This window comes from Prionailurus bengalensis, chromosome X (genome assembly GCF_016509475.1).
Source record: "Prionailurus bengalensis isolate Pbe53 chromosome X, Fcat_Pben_1.1_paternal_pri, whole genome shotgun sequence".
NCBI lineage: Eukaryota > Metazoa > Chordata > Mammalia > Carnivora > Felidae > Prionailurus > Prionailurus bengalensis.
This window is the reverse complement of record NC_057361.1, coordinates 82,384,143-82,402,887: the sequence shown is the minus strand read 5'-3', so window position 1 is coordinate 82,402,887 and position 18,745 is coordinate 82,384,143. Positions and strand designations below refer to the sequence as shown.

At 46.7% G+C, this 18,745-nt stretch overlaps 1 protein-coding gene and 2 pseudogenes across 4 annotated transcripts; 2 read left to right on the top strand and 1 right to left on the bottom strand.

The window, feature by feature from the left end:
- The first annotated feature begins 3,183 nt into the window (after nt 1-3,183).
- LOC122477655 (protein ARMCX6-like) lies at nt 3,184-6,123 on the top strand. Of its 4 annotated transcripts, none has more exons than XM_043570912.1 (4): nt 3,188-3,315; nt 3,618-3,695; nt 4,027-4,146; nt 4,464-6,123. In XM_043570912.1, the coding sequence occupies exon 4, from the start codon at nt 4,609-4,611 to the stop codon at nt 5,509-5,511; it is 903 nt and encodes a 300-aa protein (XP_043426847.1). In that variant the 5' UTR covers nt 3,188-3,315; nt 3,618-3,695; nt 4,027-4,146; nt 4,464-4,608; the 3' UTR covers nt 5,512-6,123. The 4 variants fall into 4 exon arrangements, with proteins under 4 accessions (XP_043426845.1, XP_043426847.1, XP_043426844.1 ...); XM_043570909.1 differs by having other exon boundaries at nt 4,027-4,152; XM_043570911.1 differs by having other exon boundaries at nt 3,212-3,385; nt 4,027-4,152.
- A 4,391-nt stretch (nt 6,124-10,514) lies between these two features.
- On the bottom strand, nt 10,515-12,386 carry LOC122477105 (annotated as a pseudogene).
- A 723-nt stretch (nt 12,387-13,109) lies between these two features.
- On the top strand, nt 13,110-15,131 carry LOC122477653 (annotated as a pseudogene).
- Nucleotides 15,132-18,745: the final 3,614 nt, after the last annotated feature.

The window sequence follows — 18,745 nt, the reverse complement described above, 5'->3', positions numbered from 1 at the left end:
GAATGCAGAGATACATGGGTTTGGGTATTCAGATCTCAATTTATACATAAGTCTCTATGAATGGGGTTCTTTCCTTGATAGAGGCCTTACTTTCAGATAAAGTCAGGGGTTGATCATACAACAGTGAGGACAAGACACTGAACTATATATACAGCCTTGTGGAATCCTGTCAGGAAAGCCAGGTAACTCTGGCTTAGAATACAATCCTGTGCATCACCATTTCCAAAATGTACCTCTCTAATGTTTAGTTAATGTGAAAATTACAACTAAGACATCCTGTGGCACATAGGCCCCCAGCATCTCAGTCATAGCTGGACAATGGGTTAATATCCAAAGTAGTTAAAAGGCTCTTGCAAATCAATATCTGAAACAATTTACATTTATCCCTGTGAAAAGAAAGTAAGTGCATATTACGTTTTACATACCCTTTCATTTTCCCCAGCAAAAGGGTGAGCATTGTGCCCAAAATAGACCAACTCAATACTCTCCTACTAAAATTTAAATCTTGAATACAGATTTAAGAAAACACTGAAAATCAGCATAATTGTGGTATCCTGAAGAGACTATCTGTGAATTTCTCCTACCTATACCCTTCAGAGCTGACCCTGATCTTCGACATTCCCTCATTGTTTCCATTAACCAAGTTTGGTTTCTGTTGCTTGCAACCAAACAAAGTTAACTAAAACAAATTATTTAGTACAAAAACAAATAACACAGTACATAAAGTAATACAGCTTTTTAAAATAATCTTCTATAATTTTTTTTCTCACTCTCTACAATCCTATTAGTGTTTCCATCTGGGGATCCTTTTGTGTTTGGGGGCACTCTGTAAGACACCTATCACATGTGACTACATACCAAGTTGAGCCAAAATGTTCCTTTTGGCAGTGGTTTCACATAGTCTTCTTCAGGCTCAGGAACTTTTAACAGGCTTGTCTGAAGAATTGCTTAAGGATTTTCCTCTTTTGCTTTTGAAATGGTATGTCAGGCAAACAACTTGCCCTTAAATAGTTGATGATGCCCTTAAATAGTTATAATGGAAAGCAAAGTAGATTTTAAATGTTAGTTTCTAGGTTCCTTGGTAAGAATTGTGGATCTGAATGACAAAGGAGTAAGATAACTGAAAGGGTTATCATTCCCATGTTTTATAGGAAGTTTTAGAGATGGAGTGGACTCAAACAGGAAAGGTCTGACAGACTGGAAAAATGACGGTCAGGATAGTTATATGTTGGAATAAGTGTAAAACATACCAAAGTAGGGGAGGGAGATATTTTATACTAGTAAGGAGAGGTAAGAGTGGCGCTTTTGTCCTTGAAGCTTTGTTAAGCTTTACATACTCCTAAGTTCTTTCTAATGTATATGGTCAAAACAAGCAAAACCCATTTATATAAGTACTTAGCAGCCAAAAATTGAATGATGAACAGCTAGATTTGTTAGTAAAACTCCATAAATGGAATTCACTCGTCTAGAAGAAAATAAAGGGAGACAAAAAGAACAGTATAAGGAGATGATGCGAAAGAAATGCTGTTTTAGAGAGAAATGGCATAATACTGGTGAAGGAATTTGGACTACAAAAGTTTTGAGGAAGACCAGAAAGTTGTGGTGTGCTCTTGACTTCTGAATATTCACCAGCAAGGCACTCTGGGCTCCCTGACTCACCTCCTGAAAGGGCCTCCCCCACACAGGGGCCCCTTGCAAGGGGAGCTTCCTGCTGGGGTGTCTTATTTCAATGTTCTAAGAAAGAAGCTGCCTGAAGGGTCTATATTTAGAGTATGACTCCCTGGCAGGGACAGCTGAATGTCTGGAGACTAGTTTCTGCATACTTTGTCCCTGAGTTCTGGGATTATTCTGAGGTGTTTGTATGGGTGGTACAGTGAAATTGTCACAGAAGGCAGCGAGTGAAAAGGCCTCTTTCTCCTGGCGACTGCTTGGGATCCTGTAAACTGCGCTTTTTGTGAGGTAAAAATGACAAAGATTTCATTTACAGACCCTCACCACTATCTACACTGGAAGGTGCTGAACACAAGCCACTGCTAAGGTGACATATAGTACATGAACAACAGATCCAGGAGATATCTCACCAATGTTGTGATTAAATGAACATTCCACCTGCTAGGCCTCATTTCCATCAGTGAGTGGGATAACAGGGAATTCTTTAATTTATGGATTTCTTATGGGTTACACTACAAAACTTGAGAATAGATTTTGAATAAAGACTTTTGGGTGAAAAACAGGCTAATCTGTGAAGTTACTAATTTCTAAAGTTCATCTAAACAGTAAGATTAATCTGAATTTAGGGTCTGCATAAAGTATGTCCTTTGAAGCCAGAAGGAAAGCCATTCAGCAATTTTCTATGAAGTTCTCAGCCATCTGACACTTAATACTATGAGTTCAGCCAAAGAAAGGGAGAGTGGTTCATGTATCAAAAATGACCACGATTAAAACACTGACCACCTCACTATACATTCATTTTATCCATCAATCTATAAATCATATTGAAAGCACACTAGTTTTGTTTGCAAGGATATGTTTTTAAATTTTAATATGCTGTTTGAAACCTGCTATTTCCTGTGAATTCAGTAGAAAATATTTTCAACAGGGTATAAATTAACTTGATCAAATCAATGAGGTCTTCCTATTACCTGGAAAATCTTGTTTATTACATATATATGTATCTACATATGTACATAACTTAAATTCTTTTTTCTCCAACTGAAATAGATTTATTATATTTTCTGGTTACAAAATAGTGTAGCTTGAGTCAATAAAAAAGAAAGCATGAAATAGAACATAAATGTATCAAAAATATTAACAAAAACCTCACAACTACTTGAGCTTCCTTTCATGCAACTCCCCCCAAACCCCCGAATTTTGGTGCAGAAACCGGATGTGCAAAGGAGTAGAAAAAGAAGGTATGGGAGCAGGAGTTTCAGAGCCAAGGAAAAGATAAGAAATTTCCCCCCAGAAGAAGTATAAGTAACAGCTGACCCAGGAAAAGATGCTGCCCCGTCGTGTAATTAGAGAAAGGCAAATTCGACCACCAGAGAGCCAAGGCCACGTCTGGCTTAACGGTATTGTTATAGAGGAAAAGAGTGACAGGGCCCCGTGTGAAGGGAGGAGGTACGGGGCAGGCTGGCGCCTGCCGCACTGCTTGTGGGAGTGGAAATTGGGGGCCAGAGCTCATTCGTGACGTGGTGGTCACGTGACCAAGAGCTGCCTAGAGCAGAAGTCCTGCTAATCGCCTCCATCTGGGTACCAGCCCCTATTACTCTGCAGGCGTGTGGAGGAAGAAGGAAACTAGTCCCGGACCGCGAGGTCGGTAGGAGCCTGGGCTCTGCTTAGAGGCGGCGGGGGTAGGAGAGGGCCAAGGGCGTCACGAATTCAGGTTCGAGCTGATCCGGGTTGTGTCCCCTTCTCTCCTATTTTCTAAATGCCGGCGCCCCCCTCCCTCGTGCCCATTTAGTAGAGAGAACTGGTGGACTTTGGGCGGGTGGTTAGAGGAGTGAATGGCGGTTCCAGAGACTCCAAAGAAAGGTGCCACAATTAGGGCACTCGTGTCCCGAGTGCTGCTCCGTCCACCAAACAATCTGTCCCCTGGGTTCCCTGTCTGTTTGCAGGTTTGTAGGTCTGTTGGCCCATAGGACGCCTCAAAAGTCGTCCTGAGGGAAGGAGCAAACTGCCTTGGGACCGTGCAGGTCGGTCTGAGGGTGGGATGAGCCCTGGACCCTGGGTGGGGGTTGGTGATGGGGGTGGCGGAGAAGGAAGGGCTGGGAACTGCGCGGGCCTGGTCTAGTCGCCCTCTCCTGGCCCCTTCTTTCTCCACACCCCCTCCCATCTCAGTGCAGGGAAAGGGGTGTGGCGGCCTTTGCTGGGGAAATGGCGGATGATATGGGGGGAAGGGGGAAAACCCCCGTTAGAAAAGTCAGGAGGGTGTGAAAAATATTTTAAAGTCAAAGGCTGAAAATTCAGAAAAGCAGGTATTAGGACCTGTGTTCTCAGTGCTGATCCATCCAACCACACTTTCAGTTTTTCAAAGCCGGCTATCTGTCTTTCCATCTGTCCTTCTGCCAGACTGTCCATCAATCTCTGTGGAAGGAGCACTGACAACCGAAGACAAGGGAAGAAGAAGGAATTTACCTGACTTTGGTAGAGGTTGGTGGGGAAAACTGCCTGTGAAGCTTTGTAGGTGGGGGTGTGTGACAGAGGAGACTACCTGAAGGTTTGCCTCTCCATGTCACCACCCTCCTGGATAGCATAGCACAGCCCTATCTCCTGCCCTTTTCTGTAGGGCCTGAAAGCATAATGGTTGGTCCCAATGGTACATAGAGAATAATACAAATAACAAAGAAACAGGTTGCTAATAATCCAACTCTCTCAACCAGAACTCAAACTCTACCCTGTTTGTGTAGTGAGGCACAAATTCAAACACAGCACAAGGCCCTGATACTATTTCTCAACCATAGATTCATCACAAGAGAGCTACAGGAACCTGAGAGAGGCTGAAGAGGACTACACTCCACCATTACTCACCCTGGCCTTAGCATCCTCTTCAATCAGGTGGAACAAGTCCCTCTCCCATCCTACCCAAAGACTGGCACAGACCTGAGCATGGGCCGAGCTCGGGAAGTGGGTTGGATGGCAGCAGGACTCATGATTGGGGCTGGTGCCTGCTACTGTGTTTACAAACTAACGTTAGGAAGAGATGACAGTAACAAGTTGGAGGAGGAGGAAGAGGAATGGGACGATGACCAGGAGCTGGATGAGGAGGAACCTGAGATTTGGTTTGATTTCACAACTATGGCTCGGCCCTGGAGTGAGGATGGGGATTGGACTGAACCTGGGGCCCCTGGAGGCACTGAAGATAGGCCTTCAGGTGGGGGCAAGGCCAATCGAACACACCCAGTAAAACAGCGCCCATTCCCTTACGAACATAAAAATACTTGGAGTAATCAAAGCTTTAGAAATTTCAGTTGTGTTCTTGACTTCTCCAAGTGTCCTTTCATTCAGGGCAAAATGTGGTTTACTCAGCCCAAGGATGCTGGTTTTTCATCTATCCACAATATCAATAGTCATTTGGCCAGCCTCTCCATTGTTGGAAACACGATCCCCACTCCTGACCCCGCTATTAAGGAGAAAGCTTTATGTGCTCCGGATAACTTGAATGCAAGTATTGAAAATCAGGGGCAGATTAAGATGTACATCAATGAAGTGTGTCGGGAGACTGTGTCACATTGCTGCAACTCGTTTCTGCAGCAGGCCGGATTAAATTTGTTAATAAGCATGACAGTTATTAATAACATGCTTGCCAAGTCCGTTTCAGACTTGAAGTTTCCTTTGATAGCAGAGGGAAGTGGATGTGCTGAGCTTCAGGTTTTGAAACTGTTGATGGGCTTGTCCGAAAAGCCAGTCTTGGCAGGGGAATTGCTGGGTGCCCAAATGCTGCTCTCATTCATGTCCCTCTTTATGAGGAACGGAAACAGACAGGTTCTCCTGGACACCCTGGCCTCTTAAATGGCCATCTCGAACAGAATGGAACTGAATCTGCCCAAAACCCTTCTGGTGAACACACACATGTGTTCTCACTCAAAGAATCTGCAGTGGGTGCTGTTGAAGATCCAGTCTTAGCCCATCACCACATCACGGGGTGAAAGTTACACTCGCTAAATCGAGGACCACATTCCTATTGGCCAGGCAGGGGTTCCCACAGGGCTTGGAGTAACTTCTTGGTTTTGCAGTCTGCAGGCAATGTGCATTGTCAGTCACTCCCTTGTGGCCTTCTTCCTGTGGTAAAGGGATCATTCCAGCTGCCAGCTGTGGATACAGAACATCCTATTATAGCATCATGAGGGATGCCCTGCCCGTGGTGGTCTCCCTGTCTAAGCGGGACCATTTTGTGGAGACCAGACACATATCGGAGCTTGTGCTGAAAATGCTTTTGCTGCCGCCTAGGTTGAATTCTTTCTCATTTACTGCTTCTTCTTTGCGAGCTGATGGATGGTGAACCTATTCATCAAAAACGTACACCCCCCCTTTTGTGTGCTGTACTGACTTAACCTTACCCACCCAAACCTACCATTTGTATGTATCATCAATAAAGGTGTGTGCTTTGATTGGCAAAAGCGAGACATGGAACTTGCCCTTGAGTTTACAGTCTACATGAAGAGGAAGACAAAAATACGCGACCAACCGACACCAACCCACGCTAACTAACTGGGGGCCTTTGCTCCCTGACAAATGCATGCTTATCAGTGCTCACAGGAGGCGGGGTAGAGGTGGGCTGCAGTGCTCAGGATAAGCCTCAAGAAGGGCCTGGAGGGCTGGGGGTGGGAGCAGGGGAGTGGAGGTGGGGTTAGTGGAATCAGGATGGAGTGTTGGGAGGACTGAAAGAGACAACACTTTTGAAGCAGGCGGCACAGTGCCTGGCACCTGGAGCAGAGAAATACCTCGACGAAGGTGTCTTTCCTTGACTGCCAGCCTAAATAGGAAGGTCAGTATCCTTGGGGTGTGTGTACACGTCCTTGGGGACCACTGGACAACCCATCCCTGCGCATGTCACGCACTAGTATAGCAGTGATGGTTGCCGCTCTCCGAGTGCCCACTTTGTGTAGTTCCGTCTCTCCTGCAAAGCGGCTGTTAAACCTACCTCCAGGCCCCCTCCCTCCCTTGGGACCCCAAGCCCAGATTCCTGGCAGAGCGAGAAGTGTTGGCCTCTGCTTCCTCTGGGGGAACCTCCTTTCTGCCCTTTCCCTGGTACCTTCGGTGAAACCCAAGAAGGGGCCAGCAGAGCCTTCCATGAACTCCCCATTGGGGTGGTAGGGCAGATGTTGAGGGTGGTGGCAGGGTATGACAGGTCCATGGGGAGACATCTCTGTCGCCTCCATCCAAGCTCCTGGCATCCCTAGGAGGAAAGGAGGAACCCAGCCCTGTGCACTGAACCACTCCGTGGATCTGGGCAAGTCACGCTGCCGCCCCTCTCAATACTGCCAGACCCCTCCCAGCAGCACCTTGGCCCCTGCATCACCAAAGCCAGGTTCTCTGACAGCTATTGATGTGTCAAGCGATGGTCCTCTTCCTCAGAGCCCTGGCCAACAGGCTCAACAAGAAGCTTCCCTTGGGCAGAGCTGCTTCTGTGCCTGGTGCCCTCTCCTGGTCTCCATGGGATGCTGCTCTGGGCCACTGTGCCCTGCACATCAGCACTCTGCGCATGCTCTGCTTTTGGACTGCTCTCCTCTGCACAGAGCACAGTTTTACTTTTTTTCCCTTCTCCCGGAGTTTGGCTTGCAGGTAGATTACAACTCTAAGACTTGTATCCATCCTCCCTGTGCTTCGGCCTGACTAGCAGGCACCGGCACCTGCCAGGTGCCCCAGAATCTTCCAACATGCAATGGAGACACTGCTTCTTCCCAGGCACTGGCACCTTGGATGGCCAGCATGTGACTTGTGGTTGCTGTGACACCACGCCCCAGTAGGGCTCACCCCCCAGGAACTCTATTCCTCTGCTGGCTGCTGGGCCCTGCCATGTTGCTTAAGAGTTGCTAATGCGACCACCCCTTTCTCCCAAACCAGCCTCAGGTGGACTGGGCAATCTATTTCCCAAGTAGAATGGCCGTGCAGACAGCGCCCACACCCACTTGTCCCAGTGGAGCCTGCTTGGCCAATGCTGTCTTCAGTGACACCCTCATGCTCATTCTTTTTAATCTCAGCACAAAGGCAGAAAAGATTTTCTCCTTCCTCCTGGCTTGGGGCCCCAAGTTAACACATGCCTCCCTTCTCCTCTTTGCTCTGCCAAATCAACAGTCGAGTGCTGCCACAGGCACTTGTCCTCCATCTCCAAGGCAGGCACTTGGCATTTTTAGGCCACGGCTGACTTCTAACTCAGGGAGGGCCTTGGAGGCTTTCTGCCCATCTCCTGAGCAACTTTCTGTCCCTGGGAAGCCTGTTGGCATCGAAGGGTCTCCATGGTGTGGTTTTGGCCCAACTCAAGAGCCTCCTCTGCGTCTGCTGGCACTGCCCTCCAGAAAACACTCCTTGTGTCTGGAAGCTCAGGCCTCTGGTCTGCCCTTCATCCCTTGGTTGGTTGCTGTGCCAGAGCAGGAGCCCTAGAGGCAGTGGAGGGGACTCAGGAGCATGCCTGCCACTCAGGGCCTGATTAAGACATACAGAGGCTTTCAGCACCAGAAAGACCATGGTGCCCCCTCTCATACCTAATTCAGAATGAAACAGCATGGGACCACCGGGCACCAAACTTGCCTACCTGCCTGCTGCAACTAACAGATTCTTTCTGGGCTTCCCCATGGGAAATATTTGATAAGGTCATCGATGCTTGAGATTGTCACACTCTGTGGGGAAGGGCCCTGCCTTGATGGGGCCCACCCCAGCCTTGCCTGCCTCTTGGCTAAATCTGGAACTGCCCCCACAGACTGCCTTCCAGCTCCCAAAAAGCCCTGGTTCTGCTTCTTATTCATCTCATGATTACGTCTACATTTGGTGCCTGTGGGTACTGGCTTGCACACTAGCTCCCAGTGCCCTCCCCAGCTTGCTACCTCTCCTGGGAAATTTGTGATTTGACCTCCCCCCCACCCCCATTAAGTGGCTCCTGAGGTTGCAGACATCCAGCTTCCCAGCGGATGCCTCCAGTCTCAAAGTCTGCATCCTTCCCCAGGGCCCTATGTGCCACTCTCAAAGCAGTTTCAGCCATAATCCCCTCACCTTGATGTGCCACCCACAGATAGGCACAGCCCTCACCAAGTCAATCTCTAAGCCGCCACAGCACCATTCAGCTTAGAGTTTGACAACTGTGGCTAGTGCTGGCTCCAGGCTCCTTTCCGGGGGCGGGCCACCAGTTGGTCTAAGATGCAGATGGGTGTTACACCACAGTCCAGGACAGTCCTGCAGAGGATTGGCCAGTCCCTTGTCTGCTACACATGCTGCATGCATCACCTCACACCCTGTCACTTCCCTCCTCTCTTGCTCTTGGCCTCCTGTTACCTGGAAGGCAGGCTTCTTTTCCCTAGTTGCCTCTTGTTTTTGTGTGTGGCTTAGGATGTCCTCCCTCATGCCCCAATTACAAAGAGTCTCCTATAGGGTTTCCTAATTCCTTCATACTTTTACACTTAAAGGGTCTCACTGATCTACTTGGAAGTTACCTTTGTGAAAGGTAGGAGGTGTGATCCAACTTGACTTCTTTCCCCAAAGGGGTAGCAAATTAACCCAGCACCATTTAGCACTCCATTCTCACGCTGCAGTGTGGCACATATGGGATCTTCATGCACCCAGCCGAGCATCCCCTCTGTGGCTTCCCGGTGGGAATTATGTCCTGAGGCACACCTTTCTCCCAGGAACTCCTAACTGACTCGGGGACCCTCAGCTCACTGGGGGGCCCTATGGCAGGTGGTGTGTGTGTTAGCAGGGAGGTATGTATTGGTGCTTGTGAGCAGGCCTCTGTCCCAGGTTCCTTCTCAGGACATATCCTGGCTCACAGGAAACATACGAACCCCGTCCCCCAGCCTACTTTAACAACACGGGAAAGTGGGGACTGGTTTCTTCCCTCACCAAAATTACTTTATTTGTGTGAGAGAAAAGCAAGTTCATTTTCTGTTTAGATTTGCTGCACTTTGCACATGGTAGTCTTTTGCCACTGTTGAAGTATGCCTATTGTCACCTGTTGCATTCATGGCTCAATAGTTTCTCTCAACACTGTCCTTGATTTTTTATTTTTATTGTGGTATATTTCATCAATCTGGAATTTTAACTAGTCTGTTCCTGTCAATTTTTGTATTGAACTGTGATATTTTTTTAGGAGTCTTCACATCCCACATTTACTAGAAAGCATTTGCCTATATTTCCTTCTTTTCTTTAATATTTTTTTTTAGAGAGAGAGGGAGAGAACAAGTGGGGTGGAGTGGCAGAGAGAGAGAGAGAGAGAGAGAGAGAGAAGTAGGCTTCCATGCCCAGTGTGTAACCTGACACAGGGCTTGATCACACGACCTGGTGATTATGACCTGAGCTGAAATCAAGAGTCAGATGCTGAACTGACTGAACCCCCCCCTCCCCCCGCCAGGCACCCTGCCTGTATTTCCTTTTAATATAAATACAGTTTTTCTTTTTAGAGTTAAAGAAAGAACTTCTTTAGAGCTAGGTTCTTTTTTTAACCTACTAGTAGCATATATTTGTAATGTGTGTGTGTTTTTGTACATGTAGTTTGAGGTAGACTTTGTATCTTAATTTTCTCTAAATGTATAATGAGTTACACTAATGTCATTCATTGCAGAATCCAATTTTTTCCCATACAGAATTAGGCAAGTATGCTCCAAATTCCCATGTTTAGAATATGAACATGGATTTACATGCATTGTCTCCTTTTGTGGATCTTAACAAGCATGTAGTCTTCAGTCACTGGACCTTTGATTCTTCTTATCAGTAATTCACACTTAGCTCAATTGAGTAAATGACAAACACAGAATGATACATAAGGCGTAGCAATAAGTTCCACCCAATACCATTCACCTTTTTTCCCAAAATCATATCACAACTCTTTCTTGTAAAACATAAATTTTAGAACAAGGCACTTAATTCACTTTACTGTGGAAAAATAAAGAACATTCTACCATCTTGGAGCAATGAATGTCCGAGTATGGCTGTAAGGTACACGCTGAGAATTTAATGATTTTAACGAACCCATTGAAGTTTATAAAGCTGTGTTAACCTAACATCAGGAAAGAATGCAAGATAAAGGCACAAATGTCCCTGCTCATGTTGCAGTGTAATTCCCCAAGGATGCCATGTTATAAACATCCTCATTGTCTTCAGTGCTTGAAGCATATGTAGACTTGGGATTGCTCACCACAATTCCCATAGAAGATAGACTGGTGATGAAGGAGTGCCTTCAGAAGGAGTGCATCTGTTGTGCATAAATATCTCTACTGTTAAAGTAAGGTAGCTTGTGACATGTCTCTGGTGGGTCCTCACTGCACTGGTTCACATCAATGTCCTTCTGCTTCTGGAAAACTTGTTGAAGATAATGGTGGTAGGCCATTGATAGTGATAGCACAGATGATGCATGTGCTGGCGATAAGCTTCCTGGCCAAGGTGACTCGGTGGTTGTCTCCATAGCCCCTAGTAGTCATGCTGATGGTGGCCCACCATCAACATATAGGGATGCTGGTGAGGTTGGAGATGTGGTCATCTTTCTCCACAGAGTAGATAAGCACAGAAAAAAACGGAAATGCCCGCAGAGAGAAAGAGAAGCAACAGCCTAACTTCATGGTAGCTGTGTCTCTATGTGATATCTAGAGAACAAAGTCCTACTGAGTGCTGGGAAAGCTTGAGAATTTGGAAAATCCTTATAAGCCTGAAGATCTGGACCACCATGCCCATGTTCTCAATGTCCTCGCTCTCTTCCTCCTTGGTGTCTACAGTCAAGGTGGCATAGAAGGGAATAATGAAGATGAAGTCAATTATATTCAGAGGGTTTTTCCAGAATTTCTTTTGAAAGGGAGAAACAAGCAGCCAGATGGCAAGCTTTCAGGTGAACCAAGTGATGCATGCAATCTCCAAGCCTTCCAGCACGGGGTCATCTACCTCTCCATCCTCATTCTGGAACTCTGATATACTGTGGACACACATGGCCACAACAGAGGCCAGCACCACACTCAAGGAGGTGATGGCAATCAATGAGCTTGGCAGACAGGCAGTAGGCTGGATTTTCCATTCAAATCCAGATCTTCTTCTGTAGTTGACCAAATTGCAGCTTATCAAACTTCTCCAGCTCCTTCTCAGAGAAAAGTCTTCAGAAGAGCCTGTACTCACATCATTGCTTTTCATGTCCCAATCTTTCTCATAGTTTTCTTCCTTGCCTTCCTAGTAGCCCTTACTCCAACAGAATAAGGGGAAGGACAGAGAGAGAGGGAGATACAGAATCCAAGGCAGGCTCCAGGCTCCCTCCCCTGCTCAAGCTCTGTCTCTCTCTGTCTCTCAAAAATACATAAATGTTAAAAAATTTTAATAAAAATAAAAAATAAAAGAAACAGAGTTCTCAGGACGCCTGGGTGGCTCAGTCGGTTAAGTGTCTGACTCTTGATTTCAGCTCTGGACACGATCTCACAGGTCCTGAGATCGAATCCAGCATCAGGCTCTGTGCTGACCAAGTAGAACCTGCTTGGGGATTCTCTCTCTACCCCTCTCCCACTTGCTCATGTGTGCTCTCTCTCTCTTTCTCTCTCTCCCTCTCTCAAAATACACAAGTAAACTTGAAAAAAGAGAAACTTAGACTTCTCAATGCTAATTTATAAAACTCATAGCAATCAATTTAAAGTTTGGCTAAATTCCAATACCTCTCCTTCCTTCAAAGTCATCCCATATCGATATATCCAAGAACAATAGAACATGGTTAAACTTAATGGAGACCTTGCCAGGATTGAAAAAAAAAACATGATTGAATAAGCCAGAATAACCAGTTTGAACTACTCCACTCCAGGGAAGAGGGAGCAAGAGAATATAAAAGTGTAAAAAAGATAATAATGAAAGGGTCTATAGGGAGAGTTCCTGGAAAAGAGCATTTGTGGAACAATAGGACTTAAATCTTGTCCTTTTCCTTTTCCTTCCTCTTTAGGAGTAACTATGGTGAAGCACTTGATCATTCTCCTTTGTTATTGCTGTTCCAAAAGCAGCAGACACCACACATATATCTAGTGTGTTGGCACATGGAATAAGAACAGTGGAGTTGAAGGAGAATAGCATTGTGGGAGAAGGTAAATGCCTATTCACCATGCCTATTCACAAGCGAACAAAAACAGACAAATACATAGGAATAAAACCCAAAAAGAAATGGGAAAGATGATTATAAAGAAAACTTCACTGAAGAAAATGAGGATTTAAATAAATGTGCCTAGATGGGAAAATTATAAAGATGCCAACTCTTGCCAATGATTAACCCATAAACTTAGTGCAATTTCACTTAAAACATTAAAAATTGGATTCTGCATAGACAGACAGACAGATCTAGGCAAGCCACCCTGCTTTCCTCGCTGCACCATGAAGCCTGATCCCCACAGCCGTGGGCAGGCAGCATCACAGAGCTGAGTGATCCTGAGTTGTCTGGACTCCTGCAGTTCCCAGGACAGTGTGTGCCACAAAGCAGACACGGGAAACAGAAGAAGCTTATGATCCTACAGATGACAAAGAAGCCCATTGGTGGAGGATCTTATCCCACTCAAATCTGTAAGATTGATTTCCTAGCAATTGCTTCAGCTGGTATAACCGGAGAACACGATTATTTTCTTCCTTTTGGCCACTAAATGCCTGTGTGCACCACACATTCTGTGAGGGAAGAAGGGCAGAGCTTCTTAGATGATGATGGACATTCCACTGGATGGGACGAGGGCAGAGAGTGTGACATCTAACACAAGGGTGCAGTGTGAACTTCCTCATCTCCCTTCACATCCAGCTCCCTGCCTCCTCTATCCACCATGGTATTTGATTAGTTTTTGCATCATCTTGGACAAGAGGAGGGACTTGTCAACTTGAACGAGGGAGGCTCTAAGAAGTGCATCAACCGAAGGCACCCTCCCTTGGTTTCCTCACACCAGACTCAGAAAGCTGCTCACCTGTCACTCAGAAGAGGCCATTCTGGAGCTGTGAGACTACAGTGAGTGATGCCGATAAGGAGTACTATTTTGAACTGAACCCCTCCTTGTTCAGATATGTTTTGAATTTTTATTACACGGGTAAGCTACATGTCATAGAGGAGCTGTGTGGGGGTTGTTTCTGTTGGAGTAAGGGCTACTAGGAAGGCAAGGAAGAAAACTATGAGAAAGATTGGGACATGAAAAGCAATGATGTGAGTACAGGCTCTTCTGAAGACTTTTCTCTGAGAAGGAGCTGGAGAAGTTTGATAAGCTGCAATTTGGTCAACTACAGAAGAAGATCTGGATTTGAATGGAAAATCCAGCCTACTGCCTGTCTGCCAAGCTCATTGATTGCCATCACCTCCTTGAGTGTGGTGCTGGCCTCTGTTGTGGCCATGTGTGTCCACAGTATATCAGAGTTCCAGAATGAGGATGGAGAGGTAGATGACCCCGTGCTGGAAGGCTTGGAGATTGCATGCATCACTTGGTTCACCTGAAAGCTTGCCATCTGGCTGCTTGTTTCTCCCTTTCAAAAGAAATTCTGGAAAAACCCTCTGAATATAATTGACTTCATCTTCATTATTCCCTTCTATGCCACCTTGACTGTAGACACCAAGGAGGAAGAGAGCGAGGACATTGAGAACATGGGCATGGTGGTCCAGATCTTCAGGCTTATAAGGATTTTCCAAATTCTCAAGCTTTCCCAGCACTCAGTAGGACTTTGTTCTCTAGATATCACATAGAGACACAGCTACCATGAAGTTAGGCTGTTGCTTCTCTTTCTCTCTGCGGGCATTTCCGTTTTTTTCTGTGCTTATCTACTCTGTGGAGAAAGATGACCACATCTCCAACCTCACCAGCATCCCTATATGTTGATGGTGGGCCACCATCAGCATGACTACTAGGGGCTATGGAGACAACCACCGAGTCACCTTGGCCAGGAAGCTTATCGCCAGCACATGCATCATCTGTGCTATCACTATCAATGGCCTACCACCATTATCTTCAACAAGTTTTCCAGAAGCAGAAGGACATTGATGTGAACCAGTGCAGTGAGGACCCACCAGAGACATGTCACAAGCTACCTTACTTTAACAGTAGAGATATTTATGCACAACAGATGCACTCCTTCTGAAGGCACTCCTTCATCACCAGTCTATCTTCTATGGGAATTGTGGTGAGCAATCCCAAGTCTACATATGCTTCAAGCACTGAAGACAATGAGGATGTTTATAACATGGCATCCTTGGGGAATTACACTGCAACATGAGCAGGGACATTTGTGCCTTTATCTTGCATTCTTTCCTGATGTTAGGTTAACACAGCTTTATAAACTTCAATGGGTTCGTTAAAATCATTAAATTCTCAGCGTGTACCTTACAGCCATACTCGGACATTCATTGCTCCAAGATGGTAGAATGTTCTTTATTTTTCCACAGTAAAGTGAATTAAGTGCCTTGTTCTAAAATTTATGTTTTACAAGAAAGAGTTGTGATATGATTTTGGGAAAAAAGGTGAATGGTATTGGGTGGAACTTATTGCTACGCCTTATGTATCATTCTGTGTTTGTCATTTACTCAATTGAGCTAAGTGTGAATTACTGATAAGAAGAATCAAAGGTCCAGTGACTGAAGACTACATGCTTGTTAAGATCCACAAAAGGAGACAATGCATGTAAATCCATGTTCATATTCTAAACATGGGAATTTGGAGCATACTTGCCTAATTCTGTATGGGAAAAAATTGGATTCTGCAATGAATGACATTAGTGTAACTCATTATACATTTAGAGAAAATTAAGATACAAAGTCTACCTCAAACTACATGTACAAAAACACACACACATTACAAATATATGCTACTAGTAGGTTAAAAAAAGAACCTAGCTCTAAAGAAGTTCTTTCTTTAACTCTAAAAAGAAAAACTGTATTTATATTAAAAGGAAATACAGGCAGGGTGCCTGGCGGGGGGAGGGGGGGGTTCAGTCAGTTCAGCATCTGACTCTTGATTTCAGCTCAGGTCATAATCACCAGGTCGTGTGATCAAGCCCTGTGTCAGGTTACACACTGGGCATGGAAGCCTACTTCTCTCTCTCTCTCTCTCTCTCTCTCTCTGCCACTCCACCCCACTTGTTCTCTCCCTCTCTCTCTAAAAAAAATATTAAAGAAAAGAAGGAAATATAGGCAAATGCTTTCTAGTAAATGTGGGATGTGAAGACTCCTAAAAAAATATCACAGTTCAATACAAAAATTGACAGGAACAGACTAGTTAAAATTCCAGATTGATGAAATATACCACAATAAAAATAAAAAATCAAGGACAGTGTTGAGAGAAACTATTGAGCCATGAATGCAACAGGTGACAATAGGCATACTTCAACAGTGGCAAAAGACTACCATGTGCAAAGTGCAGCAAATCTAAACAGAAAATGAACTTGCTTTTCTCTCACACAAATAAAGTAATTTTGGTGAGGGAAGAAACCAGTCCCCACTTTCCCGTGTTGTTAAAGTAGGCTGGGGGACGGGGTTCGTATGTTTCCTGTGAGCCAGGATATGTCCTGAGAAGGAACCTGGGACAGAGGCCTGCTCACAAGCACCAATACATACCTCCCTGCTAACACACACACCACCTGCCATAGGGCCCCCCAGTGAGCTGAGGGTCCCCGAGTCAGTTAGGAGTTCCTGGGAGAAAGGTGTGCCTCAGGACATAATTCCCACCGGGAAGCCACAGAGGGGATGCTCGGCTGGGTGCATGAAGATCCCATATGTGCCACACTGCAGCGTGAGAATGGAGTGCTAAATGGTGCTGGGTTAATTTGCTACCCCTTTGGGGAAAGAAGTCAAGTTGGATCACACCTCCTACCTTTCACAAAGGTAACTTCCAAGTAGATCAGTGAGACCCTTTAAGTGTAAAAGTATGAAGGAATTAGGAAACCCTATAGGAGACTCTTTGTAATTGGGGCATGAGGGAGGACATCCTAAGCCACACACAAAAACAAGAGGCAACTAGGGAAAAGAAGCCTGCCTTCCAGGTAACAGGAGGCCAAGAGCAAGAGAGGAGGGAAGTGACAGGGTGTGAGGTGATGCATGCAGCATGTGTAGCAGACAAGGGACTGGCCAATCCTCTGCAGGACTGTCCTGGACTGTGGTGTAACACCCATCTGCATCTTAGACCAACTGGTGGCCCGCCCCCGGAAAGGAGCCTGGAGCCAGCACTAGCCACAGTTGTCAAACTCTAAGCTGAATGGTGCTGTGGCGGCTTAGAGATTGACTTGGTGAGGGCTGTGCCTATCTGTGGGTGGCACATCAAGGTGAGGGGATTATGGCTGAAACTGCTTTGAGAGTGGCACATAGGGCCCTGGGGAAGGATGCAGACTTTGAGACTGGAGGCATCCGCTGGGAAGCTGGATGTCTGCAACCTCAGGAGCCACTTAATGGGGGTGGGGGGGAGGTCAAATCACAAATTTCCCAGGAGAGGTAGCAAGCTGGGGAGGGCACTGGGAGCTAGTGTGCAAGCCAGTACCCACAGGCACCAAATGTAGACGTAATCATGAGATGAATAAGAAGCAGAACCAGGGCTTTTTGGGAGCTGGAAGGCAGTCTGTGGGGGCAGTTCCAGATTTAGCCAAGAGGCAGGCAAGGCTGGGGTGGGCCCCATCAAGGCAGGGCCCTTCCCCACAGAGTGTGACAATCTCAAGCATCGATGACCTTATCAAATATTTCCCATGGGGAAGCCCAGAAAGAATCTGTTAGTTGCAGCAGGCAGGTAGGCAAGTTTGGTGCCCGGTGGTCCCATGCTGTTTCATTCTGAATTAGGTATGAGAGGGGGCACCATGGTCTTTCTGGTGCTGAAAGCCTCTGTATGTCTTAATCAGGCCCTGAGTGGCAGGCATGCTCCTGAGTCCCCTCCACTGCCTCTAGGGCTCCTGCTCTGGCACAGCAACCAACCAAGGGATGAAGGGCAGACCAGAGGCCTGAGCTTCCAGACACAAGGAGTGTTTTCTGGAGGGCAGTGCCAGCAGACGCAGAGGAGGCTCTTGAGTTGGGCCAAAACCACACCATGGAGACCCTTCGATGCCAACAGGCTTCCCAGGGACAGAAAGTTGCTCAGGAGATGGGCAGAAAGCCTCCAAGGCCCTCCCTGAGTTAGAAGTCAGCCGTGGCCTAAAAATGCCAAGTGCCTGCCTTGGAGATGGAGGACAAGTGCCTGTGGCAGCACTCGACTGTTGATTTGGCAGAGCAAAGAGGAGAAGGGAGGCATGTGTTAACTTGGGGCCCCAAGCCAGGAGGAAGGAGAAAATCTTTTCTGCCTTTGTGCTGAGATTAAAAAGAATGAGCATGAGGGTGTCACTGAAGACAGCATTGGCCAAGCAGGCTCCACTGGGACAAGTGGGTGTGGGCGCTGTCTGCACGGCCATTCTACTTGGGAAATAGATTGCCCAGTCCACCTGAGGCTGGTTTGGGAGAAAGGGGTGGTCGCATTAGCAACTCTTAAGCAACATGGCAGGGCCCAGCAGCCAGCAGAGGAATAGAGTTCCTGGGGGGTGAGCCCTACTGGGGCGTGGTGTCACAGCAACCACAAGTCACATGCTGGCCATCCAAGGTGCCAGTGCCTGGGAAGAAGCAGTGTCTCCATTGCATGTTGGAAGATTCTGGGGCACCTGGCAGGTGCCGGTGCCTGCTAGTCAGGCCGAAGCACAGGGAGGATGGATACAAGTCTTAGAGTTGTAATCTACCTGCAAGCCAAACTCCGGGAGAAGGGAAAAAAAGTAAAACTGTGCTCTGTGCAGAGGAGAGCAGTCCAAAAGCAGAGCATGCGCAGAGTGCTGATGTGCAGGGCACAGTGGCCCAGAGCAGCATCCCATGGAGACCAGGAGAGGGCACCAGGCACAGAAGCAGCTCTGCCCAAGGGAAGCTTCTTGTTGAGCCTGTTGGCCAGGGCTCTGAGGAAGAGGACCATCGCTTGACACATCAATAGCTGTCAGAGAACCTGGCTTTGGTGATGCAGGGGCCAAGGTGCTGCTGGGAGGGGTCTGGCAGTATTGAGAGGGGCGGCAGCGTGACTTGCCCAGATCCACGGAGTGGTTCAGTGCACAGGGCTGGGTTCCTCCTTTCCTCCTA